The following is a 27,317-nucleotide window of genomic DNA, read 5'->3' as shown; positions in this document are numbered from 1 at the left end:
ATACATGAACCATGCAAATGAGAAACAGGAATTGCTAAATGTTGTTTGTTTATTTGGAATGAATCATTTTACCTGGAATGGTATTTGTGTTCAAGTTACCAGCAGAAATCTGTCTGTCAAAATCACAACCCATTCATAAAGGGTTCTCATAGCTGTAACAGTTTTGCTAATGGCTGCTTGGGAAATATTCAGTCTATATTATTGGCCTATCCCCCAAGCATCTGATGTGAAGAGCTGTGACAGTCTGCTACACAGCACAATCCTCCCCCCCCCCCTTCCAGTATACACGGCATCCTATGGAAAACTCTATGTGAAAGAGTACAAGGAGAGATGTATGCAAACAATGGAATTAAAAAAAATATTTCTATAGAGCACTTGAAGAACTGCTGCTAAGATTTGCTTCTGTCTGGTGGCAGTTTATCTGGGCAGTCTTTTAGAAGAAGCTGTGCTTTAAGTTACCTGCTTGTTGCAAAGCTAATGCTCACATATAGATTTCCTTTCAATTCTAACGTCAGCAATTAGGAAGCACCTGCTGACTAGGACAGCTCTGTGGAACAGCCTGCTGCGGTCGTGCATATTTAAGGAAAAGTCAATGAAATCTTTTTCTTTGACAACAAGGGTCTTTTCTGCATGTGTAGGATAATGCACTTTCAGTGTACTTTTGCAGCTGGATATTTCTGTGCAGAACAGGAAAATCTATTTCTAAAGTGCATTGAAAGTACATTAACTAATGAGTGCCTAATGGGACAAAGGTTTCACAAACCCATATCAGCACTTGACCCATACCAGTCTGGCTTCCATCTTGGCCACGGGGTGGAGATGGTGTTGGTCGCCTTGACGAATGACCTCTGTTACCAGCTGGATTGAGGCGGCTTTGCTGTGTTGGTTCTATTAGATCTGTCAGCCGCATTTGATGTGGTTGACCTTGAACTGCTAGCAAGCCGCCTTGCCGGGATGGGGATAAGGGGTATGTAAGATGACTTATATCTGTACTGTAAATATATTGGTTTTAAACCCCTTGGCTTGCCACTGGGAATCCTGGAATTTGTACGTTGATGCAGGTAACTAGAAATCTGTAGCCCTCCTGATCATAATGACAATGCCTTCATCACAAGGTCTGCTGGTGGTGCCCATCCAGCCCAAAGGTGCCCTGACTGGGATAGCCCAAGCAAACAAGATCTTGTCAGTTCTTGGAAGCAGGACTGACTCTGATGAAAAATTGGATGGGAGATCAGCAATATACACATTGAGACAATGGCAAATCACTTGCAAACATTTCCTGCCTGGCTGCTAGACAATCCTAGGACCTCCTGGCTATACTACACTCATGCAATACGGTAAATAAATAAATAAGCCCACAGGTGGCTTGACTGTTCTCAAGGAGGGCAGCAGCTTGGACCTGTCTGGTGGAACTCTCTGCTCAATAACATCTAAGTCCCGTAGATCTTTTTAGACTGCACAGAGCCTGTAAGATAGAGCTTTTCTGCCAGGTTCTCTGTTAAGGATGGCTGAGCTCAGTTTTCTACCACCTATTAGCAGTGCCTGTTTTTGACAGCAGTCTGGGATGTTGGTTACAGGGGGCCAAACTATCATGTTTCTGATCCCTGTAGTCCAAACATGTTACGGTTCTATCATCCTATGAAAATCTACAGATTGATTGTGGGAGAAATATGAAATCAGGCTTGGCAATGCAGTGTTCCGGAAATTCTTCACAATAACCTTGTACTGTAGATAAGAAGAAAAAGAAGAAGAAGAGTTGGTTCTTATATGCCGCTTTTCCCTACCCGAAGGAGGCTCAAAGCGGCTTACAGTCGCCTTCCCATTCCTCTCCCCACAACAGACACCCTGTGGGGTGGGTGAGGCTGAGAGAGCCCTGATATCACTGCCCGGTCAGAACAGTTTTATCAGTGCCGTGGCAAGCCCAACGTCACCCAGCTGGCTGCATGTGGGGGAGCGCAGAATCGAACCTGGCATGCCAGATTAGAAGTCCGCACTCCTAACCACTACACCAAACTGGCTCTCTAAACATGGGAAAATGACTTGCACATGGTCATGCAGTAAGTTTCATGATTAAACAGGAATAGGAACACTCAAGCCCCAAACCCAAGACCTTAGTTGTTTGCCACAGTATCTTTTTACGTGCCCCACTATATCTAGCCAGCAACACAGAAATCTGCAATATTTGTTCCTCTTGCTCAAAATTAGCACTTGCCCAGAGAAAGCCTGTGCAACTCGTGTTGCACTAAGCCAAACACAGACATCCCCTAACCCAGACATGTGCCATGTATTTCAGGATTATTCTTCCTGTTTTCATAGTCCTAGGAGCAGCTAAAGAAAGTAAACCACTCCTGATCTCAATAACCCCATCATTTAGTAAGCAACCCCTGATCTTGATAGCTCCATCTATCTTGATAGCGCTGTCAGATCTCAGAAGCAAATCAGGTATTTGGATAGGAGGCCAGTCTAATATTTGGATGGGAGACCTCCAAGGAATGCTAGCAGTGGCAAACCACATCTGAAGTCTCTTGCATTAAGAACCCTAAGGAGCTGCCGTAAGTCAGTTGAGCCTTGATGTTACTTTCCACCATCAGTAAGCTACTACAGATGGCTGCTTGGCCATAGGGAGCATGGCTAGTCACGTGTTCCAAAGACCTGTTCCAAGGTAAATGAATGTGAAGCATGTGCGGAGAGTGTAGGGGAAAAGCACATGTGCATGCATGGCTGACTAACGCTCATTTTTTATTCCAGATTTGAGATGGGGATGTTTTAGCATTAACCGAAGGCCTTGCATAATTGGTTGACTAAGTGCCTTCATGTTATTCACTACGATTACGCCTCCAGTTTCATTAAACAGCACTTACCATATATCAATGAAATATTCATTGGTCTTTCATTACTGAACAAATCATTGAAAAAAATCATTGCCCTGGAGATTAACTGTACTTTGGCATCCTGGAATGACACTGTACTTTCTATCCAATTAACAGCTATTTTTATGGCCCTTGTATGGCTTCAATCAATCCACATGAACCTTTCATTCCATCCTGTATGGCAAAGTATCACTTGTAGATTACCGCACGGTAATGCAATAGTTTATTATATGTGTATGTGTGATATATTATATTATATCCAAAAACTTCCCTCACATCCAAAAACTTCCCTCACTTTGCCTCAGACCACTGACAGCTGGAAGGTGGCTGGTGAGTGCTCTCCCTACCCCCTCCCTTCAGGCCTTCTGTGAAGGAGCCTCTGACAGCCCCTGACTGAGGGGAGGGAGGCGTTTCTGAGGGCAACACAGAAGAGTCTGTGGGCATTTTTGTGCTTTCCTTTGGGGGGGGGAGGAAGCTTTCCACTTCTGCCAAACAGGGAAGCCACAGAAAAGCCCCTTCTCACTTAAAATACTGCTCTGGCTGGCCTCGCTGCTGGAGGGAAGACACAGCCAAGCCATGTAAATTTCTTCTTTGTGACTCTGCAGATTTGAGGCCTACTGCACAGGTTTGTTGTGCAGACGAAACTAGATGCTGTTGTGAAGGTTCTTTTGTCTCCTGTTTCATCTGGACAACAACGCTGTGCAATAGGCCTCAAGTCTTTCAACTCAACAACCTGTATGGGAGGCTTTAAATGTTTCTTCTCTGCAACAACCCTGTCCAAAGCAGCCCTTTCTGCCTGGAGAGCTGATCTTTATAGTCTGCAGATAAGCTGTAATTCCAGGAGCTCTCCAGGCCCCACCTGGAGGTTGGCTAACCCTGGGTTGAAAATATTCCTGGAGATTTGGAGGTGAGCAAAATCATACAATGTCTCAGAGTCCAGCCTTCGAAGGAACCATTTTTGCCTGCAGAGCTGATCATTATAATCTAGAGATGAGCAGCTATCTAGATACTATGGTAGAGGCAGACTGCAGTACAGAAGGAGTGGTGCGGGTGTGTCCCTCCTGGGCTATGAGCTATGGGCAGCCCTTACCAGCAACTGTTTGTATTCTGGAGCACAGACAGACAGACCAGCATCAGTCCTGTGAGTCTGGAAAATGCAAGAAGAACTAAATAAAGAATATTTACAGCCTGAAACTATAAACAGTGAACAAGTAAATGGCTGGAGAGACATGGGAACTCAAGTGACTTTTTTCAAGCTTTGCCTGGTAAATAAAAAACCAGCACAAAAAACCTGACTAAGGTCAACACTGCTGTGCACAGAGAGACCTCCTCTTAGTGTTGCCAGGTTCCATGTGAGGCTCTCTAATCCACCTCCCTCACGGGGATTCTGCTATGGGGAGAGGAAGGGAAGGTGATTGGAAACTGCTTTGAGACACCTGAGGCCTTCTGGGTCACTGCGGCCCATTCCCAGTTCTCTCAGACCTCTCACAGCCCCACATCCCTCACAGGTTGTCTATTGTGTGGAGATGAAGGGAAAAGGTGTTTGTAAACCGCTTTGAGACTCCTTTTGGTAGTAAACAGCAGGGTACAAAAATTCAGCTTTTCTTCTTCTAAGGAGCAACCATGAAAGAAGCATGTGGGCACATAGCACACAGAAGGAGCAGGGCAGTCACCTGTGTACTGTGACTACTCTATGTGGATTAGGGCAGGGGGACATTGCAGTGTCTGTGGCCTAATTCACACAAGAAGGGAAATGACACAGAACTGGGAGGGTTGCCATGTAATCTCCCCTAAGAAGAGTCTCCAGTCTGATTTTTCCATTCACATATCTGAAGACATGGCTCTGGAAAGCTCATCTGTAATCACTATGCCACGGTTCCCAAATGTCAGTCCTCTCCCACACTCAACGAACATTCCAAACCACAGGGTTTTGACACGCATCTCTCCATATCCATGCCCTCATTTGTCACAATGCCACCACAATCTCACATACAACACACACATTCAACCCCATGTCTTTACAGACTGGACAACTCCTCCCCTTTCTCTTCCCACCACCAAGCTCTAATGCCTATTGTATTCCTGGATACAACGGGCTTTGCCCCTAGTATATATATAATCACCACATAAGCCATTAACTCATTTCAATGAATACTCACTTTCCATTGCCTCCCCAAGGTGAAGGGGCCTGTGAAACCTTCGAAGAATTCTGTAAGAGGAACCAAGATTAGGAAAAAAGAGAGCAAGCAGTCTTTGTTCACTCAGCAGCAGACACAAAGGTAGATTTTAAATTGCATTAATATTGATTACCGCAAGACATGGAAGGCACTTGGTATTTCAATAGCAAAGCAGAACATTTTATTTATAGAACTATCTCAGCATAATAATCCCTTTTAAGCTAAAAAGGAGCAAAAAACCTGGCTGGATAATTACTGGGCTCTAACCATTGGTACAGAATTCAATGAAAGGCACAATATACCAGAACTCCAGCATAAATCAGACACCTTTCATGAAAAAGTGGTTTAATTATCCTTATCTGAAATTCCTTCTGCAATGTGTGCTTTCACCTTGTGTGGGGATTGGCAAACTTTTAATCAGAACACAAAAACTTGCATATAAGAACTGGAAACAAGGGGGAATGGTATTTCATAGCAGATGATTCCTGGGAAACTTGCACAATGGGTCATGGAAGAACTTGCTGAGGTGGCCAAGCTTGGACTTACAGGGATGTCCAGACTGCATTTAAAAGATTTATATCCCAGCTGTCAGCATAAAGGTCTCAGGCGCAGCTAACAACAACTTTATTTATTTATTCTTAATGATATGATGCTATAAGGTGTGACTGGTTGATTTTGCTACAGGAGATGAACATGGCTACCACTCCAGAATGATTATATCTGTAATGTCTAAGAACACGACGTTTTGATGCACCACCCACTTCTAAACATATTGGTTTGAATCCAGTCAGGTTTTCCACTTGTGTAAAGGGAATGATAGGTCCCTTTCCCAGGCTATAGTGAGGAACATGGGACCTGCATGGACAAAATCCATTAGGCATGTAAGGTGGGGAATGGAGTAAGGTTGCATGGAAAAGCTGCCTGGATCCCACCCACTTGCAAAAGAAGTCCATGAGACTTTCCCACAATATAAAATGCAATAATCCAGTACCAGTGAACACTGAACAACATTTAATATTTTAAAATCTATAATACTTGATCATATATAGCATTATTGAACAACAGACAGAGAGCCAGCATGGTGTAAGGCTCAACCAGGTTTTCAAGACGGCCCTGAAAGGGTTTCCTGAATGAGTAGGACTTAATTTTTAATATTTAAAAAAAATTGCTAAACATTTAGAAGAAGAAGAAGAAGAGTTGGTTCTTATATGCCGCTTTTCCCTACCCAAAGGAGGCTCAAAGCGGCTTACAGTCGCCTTCCCATTCCTCTCCCCACAACAGACACCCTGTGGGGTGGGTGAGGATGAGAGAGCCCTGATATCACTGCCCGGTCAGAACAGTTTTATCAGTGCCGTGGCGAGCCCAAGGTCACCCAGCTGGTTGCATGTGGGGGAGCGCAGAATCGAACCTGGCATGCCAGATTACAAGTCTGCACTCCTAACCACTACACCAAACTGGCCATATATGGTCATGTCAACCCATCCTCCCCTCCCAAAATGGCCAATAATGGGCCTGGAGGGGGTGAGAAAGGGAGGGGCCTTGGGTGGACATGTACACAGCTATGCTTCCCAACCATATTCTACTTGATCACACCTCTTCTGGGGTTTCTCAAAGCCTGAAGAATGTTTCGGGGGTTTCTCAATGGTAAAAAAGTTGAGAAAGGCTGATAGAAGGGTTAAGAGCAGCAGACTCTAAACTGGAGAACAAGCTTTGATTTCTCACTCCTCCAAATGTAGCCAGCTGGGTGACTTTGAGCCAGTCACAGTTCCCTTAGAAGCTCTCTCAGCCTACCTTCCTCACAAGGTATGGGGCAAGGTAGGGAAATGTGTTTGTTAGATGCTTTGGGATTCCTTCAGGTAGTGAAAAGCGACGCATAAGAAACCTAGGCCCATTCTGCACAACGGAAAAATTAACGTGATTGTCGCTGCATGGGCCAGTGTGACATTTTGTAGCATCCTACCTTCATTTTACACTAGGGAGCCCTCCTGCTTTTCTCTCCAAAATCGTAGCATTTGGAGTGTTCGTCACCTACTTCCTAGGAGTAAGGAAAATGCTACGAGCTTCCAGCATCTTCCCTAGCTTGCACCCGTCAATCACTCCTGACAACCAATCACCTTGCAGCATGGTTCTTTAAACCTCCACGGCTCACCACAAACTCTTTAAAAAAAAGAATTATGCGATGAAACGAGAATCCGTTTATTCACACATGCATTGGTTGGGACATGTTTTTAAACCATCTTGCAGCCACACAAATGCCTATTTGTTGCTTCAGCCATTTTTTTAAAAAGACAGCAAAACCCCACTCCCAGAAATTAAGGGGCGGAAGCAAGAGTGGGACATCTCCTCACGTGACGACTACTGTCCTTGCCTCCTGACTTCTTCCTTGGCTGGCTGCTTGTGGCAGCTGGCAGGATTTCCCCAGGGGAATCCACGTTTTGGGATTACCCTGGTCTTGCTGCAAATCAGAAGACATAGTGACAGCAGGGATGGGAGGAGGTGGGAGGTTGATGACACTGTTTAAAACCACACAAAAGAAGTGTCTGTGGAAGGTAAGAGACTCGCTGTTTTTTCATTGTGCGGAATGCCCCCTAGTTCTTCTTATATTGCTTGGCCACACTTTTTATATTATGTGTAGAGCGAAACACAAATTTGCCATCAGGACTCCTCTCCCAGCTCACCTTCCTCCTCCCTTCTGACTCTTGTAACCTGCCTGCAAGACAGTCCTGGCCCACAGTCTGAGATCCACTAGTGTAACATAAGATAAACTTCAACAGGCACACCTAACAGGTCTCCATACATAGGGCAGTGTGGCATGTTCATAGCAGTCATGGGGGTCAGTTGATTATGCCAACCTTACTGTGTGGCTGAATGTTACAAGTGGCCAGCTCCCTGTGATGACAATCATTCTGCCAAGGTTGGCAAAGGATCATCACTGTGAAAAGTCAATCTGGAGGCTTAGAAGGCTGCCTATAGTAGCTGGGTGATGTCTTGGGGGGGGAGTATATGGAGGGGAACAGACATCATTCTACATTAAAAGAAAAAAGATGACGGTCACCTTAAAGTATTCCATCAATGACCTTGAGTACTTCATAGCATGGTCTTTCTTTAGTTTAAACATTCTCAGGTAGAGAAGAGATAAGCATCGGTAGCTGTGGGAATTTGGAAAAACATAATTACATTTGTTCAGCTTATTAATGAAACTGCAAATTCTAGCCATGGTCCAACCAGAGTCAAGCAACTTTTGGGGTTGGTGCAACTGTCAGTCCATGCTGTCTCATGATGCCATCCAAGCAGTTACATTCTAAGTCCTTTAAAGTCAATGGCATGACTCTATTTAGGGTTGCACTAATAGCCAGTATTAATTTCCAGCAGCTAATTAGCAATTAATTCTCAGCTGCCAAAAGAGATGGGAAATGGGATGTAGAACCCCCACTTTTTGACTGTGGTCCCTCCTCTACTGACTTGGCTAAGCAGCACATTGACTTGAGTGTTGCTTTAGTTTTCATTTACCTTTGAATTCCAAACAGCTTCAAAGCCATTGTTAAGCCATCAAATGTCACCCCTACATCTACTGTAAGTTTTGGTGATTTCTGCAATGAAGTCTTCACAGTCTGCTTAATCTTTTCATGGAAATCAGGAGCATTACCATGCATAACCTAGGCTGAATCATATCATATTCTTGAGTCATTATAGCATCAATATACTGGAATCTAGAAATGCTGTTAAAATGTCAGTCTTAAGATTAGGACAGCTGAATCAGACCTAAAGCTCGTTAAATTTTCCTTATCTCCCCTTTCTGCCAGAAAGAAACTCAAGGCTGTAAACTACCAAAACTTTTAAAAAAAATTGAATAATTAGAATTAGAATAATAGACCTAGTTCAAAACTAATATGACATTCTAGGACCAAACCAAAAAAGCTATTAAAAAGAAATAGTTAACCATTATCTGTACATGAGATTAAAACCACAGGTTAAAAAAGTAGATTCCACTTGCTACTTGGAAGCTCCTCTTTGTCTATTTTTAAATAATGAACAAGCCATGACTTTTAGCCTATGGCTCCTGAGACAGCTAACAACAAAAATTATGCAATACAAAAATAATCAGTTAAAAAACCTTTAGTCAGAGCAACACTACAGCAACCTAAAAAAGATTAGAACTCCCTAACAACAAAACCAGCACAGAATATTCTATTCCCCCCCCCCAAAAATGGGAAAAAAACCCACCCATCAACAACCCAGTGTGAGTGTTCTGTTAATCTGGAGTGTGGTGGTCGTGGTGGGAACTCTATACCACCCAAATCTGTTAAAAATGAGATAAGAATTCTTAAGCCATTGGAAACTTTTTATTAGGGGCGGCACTAAATGTTTTGGCCACACTGTCTTAATTCAAAATTTTTGAATTCTGATATGGGTTCTCCCTACTCAGGATGACATCATGGTCATCTTTTCCTTTCAACTGTACTATCAACATTTGATAGAAACATGCAGCTACCTATAGATACTCTAACAATTTTGTCTCTCCCCCCCCCCAATGAACTTGGGCTGCCCACAATTAAAATATGTGAAAGAAAAGGCTCCTGACAACCAGGTACAAAACAAAAGGAAACCAAAATGGATGCAAGTGTGGAGTTAGTGCAGGCACCCAGTTAATTTGTTTATGGAGCGGGTTCCAGAGCTGGGGTAAGATAAAGGTAAAGGTATCCCCTGTGCAAGCACCGAGTCATGTCCGACCCTTGGGGTGACGCCCTCTAGCGTTTTCATGGCAGACTCAATACGGGGTGGTTTGCCAGTGCCTTCCCCAGTCATTACCGTTTACCCCCCAGCAAGCTGGATACTCATTTTACCGACCTCGGAAGGCTGGAAGGCTGAGTCAACCTTGAGCCGGCTGCTGGGATTGAACTCCCAGCCACATGGGCAGAGCTTTCAGACTGCATGTCTGCTGCCTTACCACTCTGCACCACAAGAGGCTCTTAGAGCACAGAAAACGTTAGCCACTTGCCTAACTGGTTCATACAGAAGCAAAAAATCCCGAAGACACCTTTATTCCTATATTCTTCACTTCCCCTTTTAAAGACTGCAAATTGTTAGCTAGTTTTTAAATTTTCTATATAAATGAAGGGGGCAATTAACATTGTGTTGGTCATGAAAGGTATCCATTGGTTATCTTTTACTATACTCATAGCAAAACAAACCATCTCAGGTAAAGGTGTTTTAAAGAATCAGACATTCGCAAGGTGCCTCACCATAAAACTGCTAGCTTCTTGTCTCCTTCTGTAGCAGAAGAGCCCGTGAAGTTCTTGAGCCTCATTGCATACCTTTAAAGAGAGATTGGGGAAAGGAACACTGAGCATTTTAAATGATGCTTTGAAGAAAATGAGTGGGAAATAATTCCTCTCACTTGTATCACCTTAGAGACCAACAAGGTTTTCAAAGAACAGGATTTTGAGAACCAAAGGTTGTCTTTGCAAAAATTGCCAGAGGTGGTTTGCCTTTGCCTGCTTCTGGGTAGCAACCCTGGACTTTCTTGGTGGTCTCCAAATACTGTGGCTTGGTGGCAGAGCACCTGCCAGGCATGCAGAAGGTCCCAGATTCAATCCATGCCAACTGATGTTAAAGGAGCTCCAGGGGCAAAAGTGGAGAAGGGCCTCTCTTTGCCCAAGACCCTAAAAAGATCCTGCCAGTTCTGAGCTAAAAGAATTAATGTTATGAGTTAGGAGGAGGAGGCAGGAACATATATTCACCATTTAAAGCCCATATATTTAAATTGCTTGTATATTTTAAGGACAATTTAGGCCAGGCGGTCTTCTACAACAGGGGTAGTCAACCTGTGGTCCTCCAGATGTTCATGGACTACAATTACCATGAACCCCTGCCAGCAAACACTTACAGGGGCTCATGGGAATTGTAGTCCATGAACATCTGGAGGACCACAGGTTGACTACCTCTGCTCTACAAAGGTGTCCACGAGTGCTATGGTGCCTGGAAATACCTTTTCTGGTGCCTGTCAAGTGTTTTAGGAATTGGGTGGGGACAGGTAGGGTTTTGGCCAAGCAAAGCTCTGATTGACTTTTGGAGATTTGTTAGGCTGTCCTTATTTTAAAAATGTTTATTTGACCGCACTGGAGCCACAGCACAAGAATCTACGCTGTGCTGCGTTACTGAAGTTAAGCTGCAGCAGCTATTTTGTGGCTGGCTCCATCTTCTAAAGAAGCCACTTTTTTTGGTGCACCCACTGTGCCGTGTCAACATTCTAAGTGTGACTTCAGGCTGAAAAAAGTTGGGGACCCCTGCCTTATGCGTTCTTACACCAAGTTGGATCACTGGCCCATTAACCTTTGTAGAGGAGCCTGTCAGCTCTCAGACTGATCTTTCCCAGCTTAGAAACCTGAGATCTGTTTTGATCAGAGATGCCAGGAACTGGACCTGACCTCTTCTGCATGCATAGCAAATACTCTTCCTGTGAGCTACCGAATCTGTTCTATGCAACTGCTCCTGAATGATTAAAGTTGAATCATTCCCCCTTCCCTCCAATGAAGGGGTGTGCCTCTTAACCCACATTCCATGCATTTAGCCTCCTGAAAATTAAACCAACACATAAAAGCCATTGTTCTGAGCCTTAATACAATTTCACAGGTACTTGTGTTAGAATAAGTAATAGAGTTCAGTGTTGCATAAGAAAGTTTTAAGGTGTTCGGGCAGTCTCATTTACATGGGGGTAATGGAGTGCAGGCGAAGGGCACTGTTTTTACCACGTCACAGTGCAGTTGGCCCTGTCCTTTTCATTATTATGCAGTTTATAGATAAGTCCCCTTTAGTTAAAAGCCTGCTTCTCTCTCATCTGCATTATGATTGCTCCCTTCATACCTAGTGGGTCAGACCAAATAACAAAGATTTGCATCCTTTGAGGATGTGCGATCTTAGACACGAGAGGATTTAAAGATACAATTAGTCTAAACCACTTTGGCAGTCATATTTCTGGTATCCTGAGTTGTGATGAGTTGCTTGTTTTCACGAATCAATTTTATTTGCATGCGTCCAACCCTTTGGGATAACACTAACCGAATGGATAAAAACAAAGATCTGCAGGAGATATTAACACTACTTCCTAATGTTGTTTATTCCAGTTTGGAAAACATGACATATAAAGTACGATCAGGACCAGGGCTGGAACAGATGTGTCAATTCTCATGCAATCCTAAATGGACTTGCGTCTTTTAAACCCTGCTGAAGTCAGTGGTCTGACAAGGGTGTAAGTCTGCTTAGGACTGCATTGATATTGACCACCATTGTGTAGGGCTCTTTGTACCTACATGGCACTCTATGTCTTTACACCAGTGCTTTCATCCTTCACTCTCCATTTTTTTTTGGCTTAACCTTGTTAGTCTTCATCCCCTTCTGAAACTAGGAGGCCTTTGGTGTTGCACATGATCATTGTACTGCGCTGCAAACCTCTTTGCAGTCTCTTCTTTCAGTTTAAACCAGAGCTGCATGCAAATACACAATCTAAAATATTTACAAGGCATATTATTTCCCTGAAGATAACAGCTTCTTTTCAAATCCGGTACATTTCTGCTATGTAAACAAATGCTCATTCATAATGCAAAGCATGTAGTATCTCCTGACTGATGTTTCTTGGTAGTCTCATGCATTGCAGCCTTTCACACTCAAAATCTATGTTGCTAAAAGAATATCCCAAAGAAACTGGGGTGTGCATATTTTCATCCATTGATTCTATATGCTTAGAGTAGAGGATACCTATGTGAGCACTTCCCAGCTGCCCTATCAAGTGATTATGTGCATGTGTGAATGAGCCATTGCTGATATAATGACAAAACATTTATCATCTAAAAGCCCAACAGATTTCAATAATGTCAAATCATACATTGCATGTCATTAAGTATTTGGCTGCAGAAAATTCCTGTAATATACTTGCATTTGTGGAGAAGGCCCCAATCACTGTATACCTGTGTTTGGATCTTATACACTGTTTCTGCACATACTTCAATTGTGGAAGTAGTCCTCTGCTATGAAGCCTATTCCTCTCGTTCTCTAGGCACTTTGCAGCTCATTAAAAGATCTTGATGCTGTGTGTTTAATAGTGCCTATTGCCTGAAGAATGCTCCCTTGGCAGTGGAGGTTTGACTCTGATATGGACAATGCAAGAACCAAAGAAATGAATACATAGGATCCAAGCCCTGGTGACTAACAGTTCAATGTGTAGATGGACTAACATCTGTGGAAGCCACTACATTTGGTGTGATGATGGAAGTTCCAGCTGTGGCATCATTTCTATGACAGCTTATTCATACATACAACTCATGAACTAATATTGAAATTGTTTAGTGACTAATCTGTTTCAGTATCTGTTTATCTACTGATAATTGTGTAAAGTGATTCTACTGAAACACAAAGAATTTGAGGTTATGAGAAAGGTCTAGCTGTGGTGGCCCATCCACATAGGGAAGCCATTACCTGATACTGTAGCTGACAAGTGGTGAACATGCAGGTGTAAATCAGGTCCCAGTATGATTTGATTTTACATACCTGTGTAGTAACATTACTGTCACTTTGTTGACCTTAAATTTTTACAGTTGCTAGTACTTGTTCCCTATTGATCATGGGAAATACTTTCGTATACATCACTACAAATATTCCTAAGTTATTTATAAAATAATACAAGCAATTTACCATAACATAACACAACAACAGCACATTAAAAAATAGCCACAGTCTTGTAAAACCTATAATTTAAAATATTACAAATAGAAATGGTTGGTAGACCAGAACTATTTTAGCTTGATGTAGTATCAAGTTGTATTATCAAGTATATACAGATTTCAGCAGATGAGCATCTCTTGGTAATTTCAGAGAGATGGCATTACTATCAACTTGAGGCCACCAGAGTAAACTGAGTTAGTATTTATGTAGATGTAGATAGATGTGGGCTGATCCTGGATTTGGGCTGATCCTGCGTTGAGCAGGGGGTTGGGGATGCTTTGGGCTGATCCTGCGTTGAGCAGGGGATTGGACTAGATGGCCTGTATGGCCCCTTCCAACTCTATGATTCTAGATTCTATGTTGATGTAGATCCTCTTAAACTGTTTTTATCTGCTCAATGAGGACTCAAAGTGGCTCAGAATGTAGAATGAAACCCTATAACAACACCCTTACCACATGTTACATTGATCTTAGAGCAGGAAACTTTACTTTTCTGTCTGTCCGTCAATCTACCTATTGAGGTAGGCACTGAGACTCCTATTTAATATTTCCTTTATTTGAGAAGTTACAACACTAACTATTGGACCAGAACCATCTCAGTGGTTACCATAATATTATGTATATTATGTATATTCTTGTCCTTCCCTCCACTGGTTTCGGTGCCTATGTAAGGCCTTTGCATAAGCAGAAGGAAATAATCTGAAGTCAACTGGAGTTACCTGTGCACAATTTATACCAGCAGCTTGTGCTATTCTACTATTTCGACTACTTCCACCTTATTTTTAAAATAGATTACATTGCACATATTTTAAATAATATTGTGTGAGTCACTTAGGGCATTTATGAAAACATGAGATTATATAAACACACGCATGTATGGATAAATGATGACACTCTTTAGCCATCATATTGCTACTTTTTATCCAGGGCTGCCCATATTAAGTGAGCACTGATCCAGGACAGATTTGATTAATAACTCATAGCTTCTTTATACCTCACTCTTATTTACCAATATTTAAAAATCAACTGAGTTTCACAGTCAATAGATCTATCTTTGCACCTGTCAAGTTGAATTTAGTTGAAGACTACTGTTTATATCCACTGCAAAAAAGGTTTTTATGTGTCATCTTAAAATCAGAAGGACAAAATATGAACATCTGATATCAAATACTCCTCCCAGTGCATATACTGACTATTCTCACAGGGTCTCAATGACCAATTCATGAGTCTGAGGATGTTGGAACTGTTAAGGTACTGCCATAATGATCTAACATCTATACATAGCCCATGTTGTTCCAATTACAGGAAAGATTTAAGGTTTGTGCCATCTAATGCAGGTTCTTGAAATGTGTTAGATAGTTAGGCTAGTTTCTTTGTTTAACTGCTGCTTGATATCAGAGGTGTTGCCTGTAGATTAAATAATTGATATTAAATAAAACCTCATATTTTTTTTAAAGGGATGGTTACTTGTGTATATCAACCCTGGAAACCCACATGGTTCAGCCTTGGACTCCTTGACAATGGCAGTCTGAATTTCTAAGTAACACTTAGAAAATTTCCCTCTTGTGTGTCCAAAACACAAGCTGAATTTACTTCAATGTGGACATACATGTGCAAAATGTGTGCTTGCAAGCTCCAGCCTCACCCGCCAAATTTCATTGTGGAATAATTTTTCTACTGCTAAATTATAAACCCCTGGAAAACAGCTTTCATAACCAAGATTCCAGTGGACTCCCTTTAATGTCTGAAATGATAAAACTAGCCCTTTCAAAAGACAAGTGTCGTGGCCAAATGGAGAACGACTATGCTTTCCTTCTACATACTACATTTCAATTTTAATTTTATGAATATTGCAAATTATATAACATACACATTATAACCTCCAACGGGACTCATTTATAAGAGCAGTGTCCATCAATTATAAATTTTCCATGACATTAATAAAATGGAAAGAAGAACTAATTATGATGACTTCTGAGACGAAAGATGCCTTGGACTAATCATTAATGAGGTCGAAATGATACTTTAAAAAAACGCAGCGAGTTCTAATTATGAGTGAAATGAGATTATGAAAATGATCACAGCAAAGACATTAACCTGATGAGTTCCACAGTCTCTGAGTACATGGTGTACGGAGATTTTGCCTCTAATGGATCGCGCTCCATAGCATTCCCGCACTCAATGAACGAAAGGGCAGCATCAGCATAATTCACAGCTTTGCCAAACTTTTCCAGCTGAAAAGAGAAAGAAGGATGTGCCAGATTTCATTTAATGGTCAACATAAAGGCAGATTGACTCAGGACCATGTCTTTATCAAACTCTCCTCTTGCAATTGTTGATGTGGATAGGCATCTATATGAGCATACTCCCTGTGACGCTTACTGTGGAAAGGTCTTAAAAGGAGGTATAAAGAGCTTTCTGCTGCATTCTTGAATCCAGAATAAAAATGTCTTTAAGCCTGGTTGACATGTCTGACTTTTTCTGTATTGTACTACCCCTCCTTTGGAACACTAGCTGTGCTAAGATCCCTTTTGCTAAAAGAGACTGCAGTGATCTTTAGTAGATGAATGATAACAAATTGCAGCCAAATCCAGAAAAGCAACAGTGAGGTTGAGGAAGGCCTTGTCTAATGGCAAGGATAGGGTTAAGAACTAGGTCAACTAAAGGGTACACCTTCTAATGAAGGGTAGATGGGAGGCTTGCTGTGGTTATTCAAGGCTGCCAACAAGCTGTTGTTAAGCAGTGCCTGTCTTGGCATTCCAGTCAGAATGCAGGGGATGTTAAACGACATGTGACAGGAAAGAAGTGTCTGCAGGCACCAACAGGATGTGAGATGCCCTTTTGCATTAGTGCTGCATGAGAAGCAGTCTGAATTCTGCCAGGCACAGACAGAGGCAACAAGATGGCTCATTGATATGCTGAGTGATTTAGGAAGGGTGGACACAGCAGTGTTGAATGGAGTGGACTGACACAGCATGAGGAGGCTGTCATAAGCCTGCACCTGTAACCATTTGCTAGCAGAGAGTAGGCTGGTTCCCATGCAGATGCCTTTAAAAGTCAGTCAGTCACTGGAGTTATTGTTGGCTTGCTTCTGTGAGCCTTCTCAACCAATGGAGTCAGCTTGGGCCCCTTTCTTGAAGCAGGCCCATCGACAGGAATGAATGTTCAGCAACAAGCAGTGGAAGCATTGCAAATCCAGAGCAGAAGCGTTAGGTGGATTAAATGGATCAAGGGAGAATAGAAAAAGCCAGACACACCCATGCCTGACCCATGGTGCCAGTCTGACTAAGAAGACACTACTGGAATTAGTCTGGCCTTATGGCTGCCCCAGTAGGTGCTTCCCACTGCTGCTCAGCTGGATGATGGGGAATAAAGTGGTGGAAATAAGGGGATGACCTGCATTGGTGGTATGCCCCCCCCTTGGTTGTTGGGTCTTGCTTTGCAACCTTAATTTCATTACAGCATACTAGTGTTTAAGTGGAATGAGAAACTGGTGGGCAGAATTTGGTAGACTCAGTATGATGGGTCTGACAAGTCCCCAGAAAGAGGGAAATGACACCAAAAGCCTGGAGGTCTTGCCCCTATGTATTCTGTCAGACTCTCTTATTCATGCATTTATTCATTTTATTAAGTGTGTTTATTTAGCTTTAGCGGGAATTAACAATATATTAAAGGCAATAAGACAAAACAATACATCAGTGAAGATCCAGCTAGCAATAAGACAGGTGCCTGTTTCAGAAACATGACTAAGTTTAAACGCTAAAAGGTTCAGTGAACAGAAGAAGCTTCACTTGGAGCCTGAATTATGATTATGATGGAGATACCTGGCTATGCTGGAGGAGGCAGTGCCATAACCAGGATGGCCCCACAGAAAAGGCCTTTGATAAACACCTGCCTAACCTGATGGTGAGGGACCCTGACCAATGGCCTTGACAAGTGATGTTAAAGATAGCAAATAGTTCTAGAGAGACCTGAGTAATTTGTGGGACAGTGTCAGTACTTTGAACTGTACTTAAAAATACACTGGAAACCTGTTCTGCTTCCCACCCTCAAGTACTTCACAATTTCCTCCCTTAATCCAGCAGTGGTTTCTTTTCCACTACCTCATCTTTACATCTCTCTACATTGTCTCTTGCTGTCTTTCCTCCTTGACCTGTACACTTTCTTGGAAGAGGTATCTCCCTTTTTACTATGCTGTCAAATAAATAAAAAATAATAAAAAATAAAAAATAATAAAAAATAATAAAAAATAAAAATAAAAAACTTAATTGCATTTAGAGTAAGTTGGCACTAAATATTAACATCAGTTTGGTTGGGGCTTAGGTCATATATGACTGTCAGTCAGCAACTACTGTGAAGTTTTGAGTCTATGCCTGGGTTTGATCTTTATGAAGCTCTGCTGGCATATCCTAATATGGCCCCAAATTAAAGTCCACAGTAGGGCTATGCACAAAAAGACTTGCAGATCCAAGTAAACAGCTTGCAAAGTAAATTAGAAGAGGAATAAACCTGTACCGCCCAGCTGGAATTTCTCTCTGCTTAGGCTTCCTGTTTACCCACCAGGGGCAGGGAATTACTAACTCTCGTCTCCAATTTCTTGGTTTCCAGGACACTGAGAAATTGAGGAGTGAAAGTAAAAAAATGGCCCCCACCTATGGTAAAGATCAGAGAGAGTAGGAGTAGATAATCACCTGGAACACTATCTTCCACATGCAACCCCCCTCCCCCACAGCTCCCAGAATTTGCTAAGCCAATTTTGGGAGCCCTATTTCCACCATGCCTATCAGAATGATAAACTGGTTTATAACATCTTCCAATTTAGAACCTTCTAACTGTTGCTACTTATACAAAAGACAAGCCTGAGCACAATTGAATTAGGCAAGCAGATTAGAAGTGGTCCTCTTTGGTTTATCATTATATTTTTGCAAGATGAACTTCACTGCTAACCTGGGCTGATTCCGCATTTATTTTGTTTATTCTGTTATAGATCCTTCTGAATTCAGATCAGTTTGAACTTGGGTCTTCCTCTACCCCCCCTCCATTCTGCACTCGATTGTAGAACCTCAGAATGGGGGGGGGGCAAGCGTTGCAGGAGCCTCTTTTCTTTCTTTTCTTGAACTAGGGGTGTGTGTGGAAAACACTGGAGACAGCAGAGGAGGGGGGAGAAAACCAAGAGGCCTCTGCTGAGAGAAGTTAGGGCTTCTTGAGCACAATCATTTTAAGGGAAGCCTTGTAATGGGAACTGGGAAGACTTTGAACTGATGCCCTGGCCAACTAGGGAAGATTTCTTTGTTACAGCTTTGGAAGTGGGAGGCACGAGGCAGAGTTAATTCAGTTTTTGAAATATTGAGGCTTATATCTACTCCAGGATATCGCGGGGGAAAGGTAGGGTCACGACGAATTAATCATGCTTTTTGCAGAGCGTAAATTTGAAGTACCCAAAATCAAAATGCAAATCAAATTCAGTATAGACAGCAGGGATTTATTCGAGCTGGCAGTAGGTAAAAATCCCTGCGCAGACTACACCTAGGTCATTAAGGAAAGCCACAAACACTTACCAGGGCATCTGCTTTGTGCTTTAGCTTCTTGGCCTCTTGCATGTAGTAATCTGCATTGTGGAGCCTAACCAAATGAGGACAGTAAGAAAAGCAATCAGCTGTATTGACCAAAACTTCACCAGTTTTCATTTCAAACCAAAGTTTTCCTTTCTGGTTTGTAGTTAACCCTTCAGCTCCTGTTTAGGTATTTTATTCCAGATGTAAATGCTGAGTCATGGCTAAGGAAAACAAACCATGGGTCAGCGCTATCCCTGCGGAGGCCCAGTGGTTGTCAAAAAAGCTGATAAAAAGCGCTGACTGGTTTCCAGGACAAACTGACCCCATTTATTTTTGTTTCCCTTCTGTCTTATCAGTGAAAAGCAGCAGGATGCAAAGTTGTGATTGATGAGCTGGCTGCAAAACGGCCAACAGTGGAAACCAGAAGCCCAAAGGGGCCTATTAAGCTTTGCTGAACAGAAGGAAAAGAGAAACCATTCAGAGTGATTAACCAGAACAAGCTTCCATTAGAAAAGCTAAAATCCAAAATAGAAAAAAATATGTATGTTTTCTGTGGGGGAGATGGAATTAGTCAGCATTATCCATCCACAAAAGAAGTTTACTTAATCATAAATAATGCAAAATGCTGCTTTCACTAGCAACGGAGCCCCAGTTTTCCGAGATGACAGTCAATCTGGAATCATACATACCTGAGTGGTCAGTTCTTTGTGGAAAAGGGAACAATGACAAGGTCATTGTTATAATCCTTAACACCACCAGCAGAAAGGTTGAGAAAAACATCTGTTGTGGAAAGAACTGCCTCCAGTCTGAGTAATGCTGGGCAAGACAGATTAATGGAACTGGGATCCATACTTTGAGTGGCAGACATAACTGCTGGTGGCACAAAGTGATATAAACTGCCACCGGATTACTGCAGTGTGCATACAGTTTTAAAGTACCTGCACACATGTGCCTCGGAACACAACCTCTACATGAGTGTCTAAAGATGTGTATCAGTCACATGGAATACGCAGGCATCCCATGTCTGACTCACTATAAAAGTGTCGGACTACCTCTTAAAGAACTAGAACTTGTCTGACATACCAGCAGTTTCATAAATACCGTTTGCTATTTGATCGGGAGAGAAAGTAACAGAGTTAACCTGCTTCATGCACATATGGGCATGGAGTTACCTCTCAGGAGCGTGCTCCAATTTTACCCAATCTCATCCATTATCAGACAGTTATTTCTCAATTTTATGAAACTTTTCCATCCGCCCACCCAAATACTATAAATTGTGAGCACCTAACAGAAGTTGACAGGCACTTCATTTGGGACAGACAAAAGGAAGTCCATTTTAACATAGCGTATTTTTATGGGATTCTCTGCTACAAGAGAATTCTCTGCTATATCTTTCATTCTTGGAGAATAGATCTATAGCCAGCTATTAGCCATGATGGCTAGACAGATCCTCCATGCTCAGAGCCTGTATACCATGGAACAGTGATTGCTAGAAAACAACAGGAGATGAAGGACTCCATGCCCATATATGGCCCTTCCAGAACATCTGAGCGGCCACTGGGGGAAACAGGATGCTGGAGTAGATGGACTTCTAGCCAGACCCCTAGGGCTACCCATACATTCTTATGTTCTTAATATTTTGCTCTTACCAATATTTTCTAATGATACCTTTACTTGCCCTCTGCAAAGGCAAACCTTTCTAAAATTTTGAAAAAAAATGACTTATGTAAGTATAAGCATACTCTTTAATATGCACAATGCGGCAAAAGATTCTTCCCCCCCCCCTTAGAGAATTTGCATGCCCCTGTAATCAAAGGTCTATGAATTTAAAGCCTGAGCCAGAGATGACTGCAAGGCTTTGCTCTCTCTACCTACATATCATCAAATGAGATTTTAGGTCTTCTTGGCTCAGCATCCCCATTGGCGAAGGCAGGTGCTGTAGACCAGATATCATTGTCTAGATGGCTGGAGTCAAGCAGAGGGTTTGTGGGCCTGCTGTGGGAGTCTTCCTCCTGTGGGAAAGCAATTTTAATTAGCAGCTTTGGCTTGCATGCTAATAATATCTTCGCATGTCACGTAATGCAAGTCGGTGTGCCTTGAAATTAAAATCCAAGCCCATATTTTGCATCTTGTGGACTTCATGTCACAAGTCAAGTTCAGCAGATTAATTAAGCACCACAGCTACAGATTGCTCACGCACACACAGCATCATTAACACCCACTTCCGAAAAGGTGTAATGTCAGCATGGGTGCCTTGTAGCATCGCTTGCTTATTAAAACATAAGAAGATGAACTGCAAACAAGAAGCCACAATATCCAATGGAGCTGGATTTAAACCATGGGACTGTCACTGAAAATAATTCAACATCCCTCCCCCCTTTAAATCACATAAGTTCAATCCCATATTAATTCTATTAGATTGTTACATGGTTGATTGGGTTGATCAAATAGAGGTGTAGTTATACAGACACGATGATCAGAGGAAAATGACTTGTTTTCATTCTGCAAATCACACGATGTGGATATACTCTAGAATGGCACAATTTGTGTGACCCACTAAATAGGGCTGCCAGCAATCCTGGAGAGAGAAAATGTCCAGTCTTTTTAATTGTGGCTAAATGTGTGGAAATGGGCAGCTGAAGCTTTTCATGGCACAGAGGGAAACAGAAATCCATTAAGTTTATATTAACGGGACAGGAGAGTTTCCCCCCCTCCAGGTCTGTTGGTAACTCTATTACAAAGCTTAACGCAGCCCATCAACGTTCTAGTTTTTACGGCTTGCTTGAGATTGTGGGAAGCGCATGAATCAATAGCAAAGCATCTGCTTTACAGGTAGATTATTCCTGGGAAAAACTGTAGCTCACCGGTAGAGCACTTTCTGGGCAATCAGAAAGATCCCTGTTCAATTCCTGTCAGCTTCAGCTAAAAGAATCAGGTGGTAGGAGTTGTTAAAGACCTCTCCCTGAGATACTGGAGAGTTGCTGGCAGCCTGACAATATTGACCTTGAGGGGCCAAGGGTCTGATTCAGTAGAAAACAGATTAGTAAACATATCACCACACAATCTCAGAATGGCATTAACATCTTTATAATTTGAAACAATACCATCAGCATGCTTTCTGGGCGCTATTCTCAAAAAAACCAGAATCCCCGGCCAGTCTGGCCTGGAGAAAATTCACCTCCTGACCCCAAGGTGGCAATCAGCATTTCCCTGGGCATGCAAGAAAGGGCCACAAAAGCCAAGCTCAAGCACAATCCTGTCTGCCCACTGATTTACAATCTGCCTAAGTTCACAGAATCAGCATTTCTGTCAGATGGCTATCTAGCCTCTTCTTTAAAACTTCCAAAGAAGAAGAACCCATCACCTCCCGAGGAAGCCTGTTCCACTGAGGAACCGCTCTGTTCCAGATGCTTAGCCAGATGCTGTTCCAGATGCTTAGCCAAAAATTCTTTTGAATTATTTCTGGTCTGACCCACTGGGGCAACAGAAAACAACTCTCCAGACTCCTCACCATTTTCTGGTGAGCCCTTCTCTGGACATGCTCCAGTTTGTCTACATCCTTTTTCAATTGTGGTGCCCAATACTGAACATGGTACTCTAAGTGAGGTATAACCAGAGCAGAGTAAAGCGGTGCCATCACCTTGTGTGATCTGGACACTATACTTCTTTTGATACAGTCCCAAATCCCATTTGCCTTTTTAGCCACCAAGTCACACTTCTTCTTCAATTGCAGTTCTGTTCTTAGTGTTCTATTAATATACCCAACTGCTTGTTAAAATGAACTCAAGTGTTTTGATCTTGGGAGGTGGAGATTCTTCCCAGGTCCATCTCACCTTATATTATTTTCCTTCTCCTCTGAGTAAAGTTACTGAAAAAGCACAGTCAAGCTCACTAGAGAAGCTGAAAATCAGTGTCTGGTAGAATGGTTCTTTGGTATCCTACCTGAATCTCCCCCCCCCCCCCCAATGGTCTTGTTATTCTATAAACCATAATTCTATAAACCAGGAGATGGAACGAGCTATCGATTCTTTGTGTATTGTGGAATGGATTTAAGCCTAGCGGTAAAGCCGAGATAACTCAACACCGGGGGTGGTGGTGGGGAGGTCTGGATAAGGAGAGGGGTGAAGACTCTCTGAAAGATTCCATGGGCATCACCAATGATTTGTTGAGCACTCAGCATAGTGCATGGCCTAAGTTCAGGTAGGCAGATCACTACAGCCTGATGCTTCACTCACCACCCAGAAGTGCCTTATGTCAGCACATGCTCTGAGTTTCTTTCTAATAACTTTCAGGGTTACTTACACAGGTTCCCTTTGGGTTGGAAGAGGATTTGTTCTCATATTTCCTGTGTTTGGAGCAGATGTTGGCCTGCAAGGGATTTACCAGGTTGTTCTCTTGGCTGAAGGAGCCACTGTCATTCCGTCTGGGTGCCGTGTCATCTAGCAAAGGTGATAATGGTGGGGGCAGCAGCTTCTCTTCTCTCTTCTTGGTGGCCTTCTTAACTGAGTTGTTGCTGACAAGGAGGAAAAAAGAAGGTGCATTCATTACCGCTCGAACTCATCTGTGCAAAGATGCGCTTCCAGGTAAGTCATACGTGACCTGGGTCTGCTGCATTAAGAAGACTGTGAAGTTTGTTTTTAAGGATGTGTAGCATGTGGCATCGCTACTCTGCCCGTGTGTGTGTTCTTCATAATTCATAAGGCATTCGCTTGAGGCCGACCGACTTGGAACACCCGCTGGTCCCCCCCCAGACGCCCGCCCATGACTCTCCCAATGTTACTGTTGTTATTTATATTATAAATGTGGTTTTGTAATCTTTTGATGCTTTATTGAAAGTTGTTTTGATGTTATAGTCTGTATAATGTTCCATGTAAGTTATATAATGTTCAATGTAAACCGCCCAGAGCTGCAAAGAAATGGGCGGTATAGAAATATAAATAAATACAGAAATACACAAATAAATAAATAAATAAATAAATAAATAAATAAATAAATAAATAAATAAATAAATAAATAAATAAATAAATAAATAAGTAAGTAAGTAAGTAAGTAAGTAAGTAAGTAAGTAAATAAATAAATAAATAAATAAATAAATAAATAAATAAATAAATAAAATTGAACCACTCCAGTGAAAGCTCTGAAACTGACTGCTAATGCTATAAACTGCCAAAAGGCCAAGATAGCGTTTCCTCTGAAAAGATAGGCAGACTTGATGCCAATCTTGGCACCCTTCAACAATGGCTGAACTCCCATTGGTGTCCTGTTGTAAGTGCCTGCAAGATTCCTTTAGGTATTTCCAATACTTGCAACAAAAGCTTTATATGGATCAACAACCTGTGCCAATCCCCTACCCTTTCTGAAGCACAAAGAGCCTTCTCTGTGTGAAGGGAATTGAAATACCAGTGGTGAGAAGCGCTGGGCAGTCACAGGAAATAACGTTTCCCTTTTGGAGAGCCCTGTGAAAGCTCCTTACCAAGCTTTTCCTGTTTTGCTGATCCTTCCTGCTTCGCACAGGTAAAAGGTTTTCTATTGCAAAGTGGTGAAGAGGTAGGGAGGTCTAGCATGTGGTCGATGCAGCAGTAAAACACATTGTGAGTTTGGTCTGAATTTTAAAGACACTAAGACTCAACTGCAATAGGCTGAAGATTTGTGAAGTTGAGGGACTGTCCTGAACTCCACCAGCTGGGACTTTATTAGTTATTAAGAAGATATTTACAGCTTATTTTTCTGTGTGGCTTAAGGTGGCTTACAGTTCCAAGATTAATTAACAAAACTCTATCGACTTCTTTGACATCTATGGATTCCCAAGGCAATTCTAGAACCTTAAAGCCAATTAAAAGCACTCACAAATAAAATAGGCTTACAATGACTGCTAAAGAGTTCTAAAGACAGTGCTCCTATCATGTTCTCAGGGCGCCTTTTCCACAAGGCAGGATCCACTATAGAGGAGGAATGGGCTGCAGCAGAGGCCAACCAACGGGAAGAGAATTAGAAAGTGGAAGAAGACAGCAATTAGCTCATGAAGAGTCCCAGTTGTTCACATGTGTGGGGCCTGGACGTTAAGGAGTTTAAAGTTGATAACCACTGCCTTGAATTAAACTTAGTCCCCATTGAAGAAGACTCTTCACAAGCTAATTGCTTCCTACTGTAGTGGAAGGATCAAACTTGGCTTGTTCTGCTGCTGCTAAAGGCTTCCCAGGTTGAGTTGGCTCCAGTTTACTGAGCTACAAACTCAATGAGTTCCCCACTAGAGTGACTTCCATGGATCCTCAGTCCTAATGTTCCTCCTTATCACCTAAGATCTTGAATTGCATCAGGAAGAGTATAGGTTGAAGATCACACTAGATCTAAAGTCTGGCCATTAAAGAAATCCATGAACCAAGCAGATGTCTGATGTGTGCAGGACATGAATATTCCTATCTTGACTACAGGCCAGACCTTTTGCTGCCTCTGTGTGGAATTGGCCTCAGGATCCCTCTGCTTTTTCTGGGCAGAAGACACACCCCCAAGGTGACCCTGGGAAGGAAAAAAGTCTCTTCTATCAGCTTCGACAAGCAACAGAGCTGCTCCCTTCGGAGCACCACTGTCATGTAACTTGGTGCTGGGTGTCCTTGGAAAACATATTTAAAAAAAATGTTTAAGCCTCTGCTGTCCCCCCCCCCCCCCCAAGCCAAATAGATCCACCTGGCTCCTTAACATCTTAATTGGCCATGGATTTTTAAAAAATACTTTAGTTACTGTCTTAGTCCAGTCAATGAAGATTACTTGAATTTTAATCTTTCCTCAGACAACTAATATTGCATTCTACAGCCATTTACTTTTCGTAATTATTGACTCAAATTTTCAATAGCAAATTAAGTCAACAAGAATTTATGTTACCCTCTTAGTCAATTTAAGTCAGTGTCAGGCATTTATAGATTTACAATACCTCAAGGCAGCAAATCAAAGAGGGACAAGCAAAGCAAAGCGGCTTGATTTCTCGATCGGGGAAAATTCAATTGCTTACCTGGTGGTCTGCTGCATCATCCCACCAGTTTTAATGGTAATGGCGTCCATTTCAGTTACAGTATAATAGCAGCCATTATCAAATAAAAAACATGGATGTCAAATGGGCGTTTTATTACCATTCTCCCTAATATGACACGTCTGTCTGTCTGTCTGCCTGTCGGTCACAAACCCAAAATCTTTCAATGAAGCTTTGTTACTTTTTATCATATTAGGCAATTTGGGAAATAATGAAAATTGCAGCACTTATAGATACAAAAGGACAAATACCATCCTGAGACGCGATTCTAGTACCACAAATGCTCTCTATCTCTCAATACGTTTATCGGGTGACACCAACTTTATTTCTAAGACGATATGCCAATTTTTACATAGACACTATATTCTAGATTGTGCCAATCGGGTATTTAAGCTATCTCACCTTTCTTCCAAAGAAAGAGCTGTTGTACGTACTTTGGCAACCACAGTTATATGCGTAATTTAAATTCTAAGTAGGCGCTATTAACTATTTCTTCAAGACAGTATGGAAGAAACACTTTAGGACTGCTTGTTAAATGATACTACTGTCATTCCATTAATTCATCCGGGAATCTTATCCCAGAACATCTGAATTCAGGAATAAATCACTCAGCATACTTCCATGGCAGAGTGGGGATAAAAAACCTGCATCTTTCAGATCCTACTTCAATCTTCCAAGCATGATATTGATGAGCAGAACCATACAGGAAGGGTTCAAATACTCCCCTTTTGGGATGTAAAGTCAACAACCCTCCCCTGATGCTTCCTTCCCTAAATAAGAGTATTTAATTAAAGGTAAAGGTAAAGGTATCCCCTGTGCAATCACTGGGTCATGTCTGACCCTTGGGGTGACGTCCTCCAGTGTTTTCATGGCAGACTCAATACGGGGTGGTTTGCCAGTGCCTTCCCCAGTCATTACCATTTACCCCCCAGCAAGCTGGGTACTCATTTTACCGACCTCGGAAGGATGGAAG

General features: G+C 42.2%; 1 protein-coding gene across 3 annotated transcripts in view; it reads right to left on the bottom strand.

The window, feature by feature from the left end:
* Positions 1-27,317, bottom strand: part of AFF2 (ALF transcription elongation factor 2) — a 417,511-nt gene that overhangs the window by 20,409 nt on the left and 369,785 nt on the right. For all 3 annotated transcript variants that reach the window (XM_077308979.1, XM_077308981.1, XM_077308980.1), the window contains exons 13-19: positions 23,623-23,833; positions 21,196-21,332; positions 19,324-19,387; positions 15,863-15,999; positions 10,291-10,362; positions 8,103-8,196; positions 5,030-5,079 (exon numbers count right to left, since the gene is read on the bottom strand). In XM_077308979.1, the coding sequence (XP_077165094.1) occupies positions 5,030-5,079; positions 8,103-8,196; positions 10,291-10,362; positions 15,863-15,999; positions 19,324-19,387; positions 21,196-21,332; positions 23,623-23,833 (765 nt within the window). The remainder of the gene's footprint in view (positions 1-5,029; positions 5,080-8,102; positions 8,197-10,290; positions 10,363-15,862; positions 16,000-19,323; positions 19,388-21,195; positions 21,333-23,622; positions 23,834-27,317) is intronic.

This window comes from Paroedura picta, chromosome 13, assembly GCF_049243985.1.
Source record: "Paroedura picta isolate Pp20150507F chromosome 13, Ppicta_v3.0, whole genome shotgun sequence".
NCBI lineage: Eukaryota > Metazoa > Chordata > Lepidosauria > Squamata > Gekkonidae > Paroedura > Paroedura picta.
Note: the sequence above shows the minus strand (reverse complement) of the source record. Positions and strands in the feature narration are given on the sequence as shown.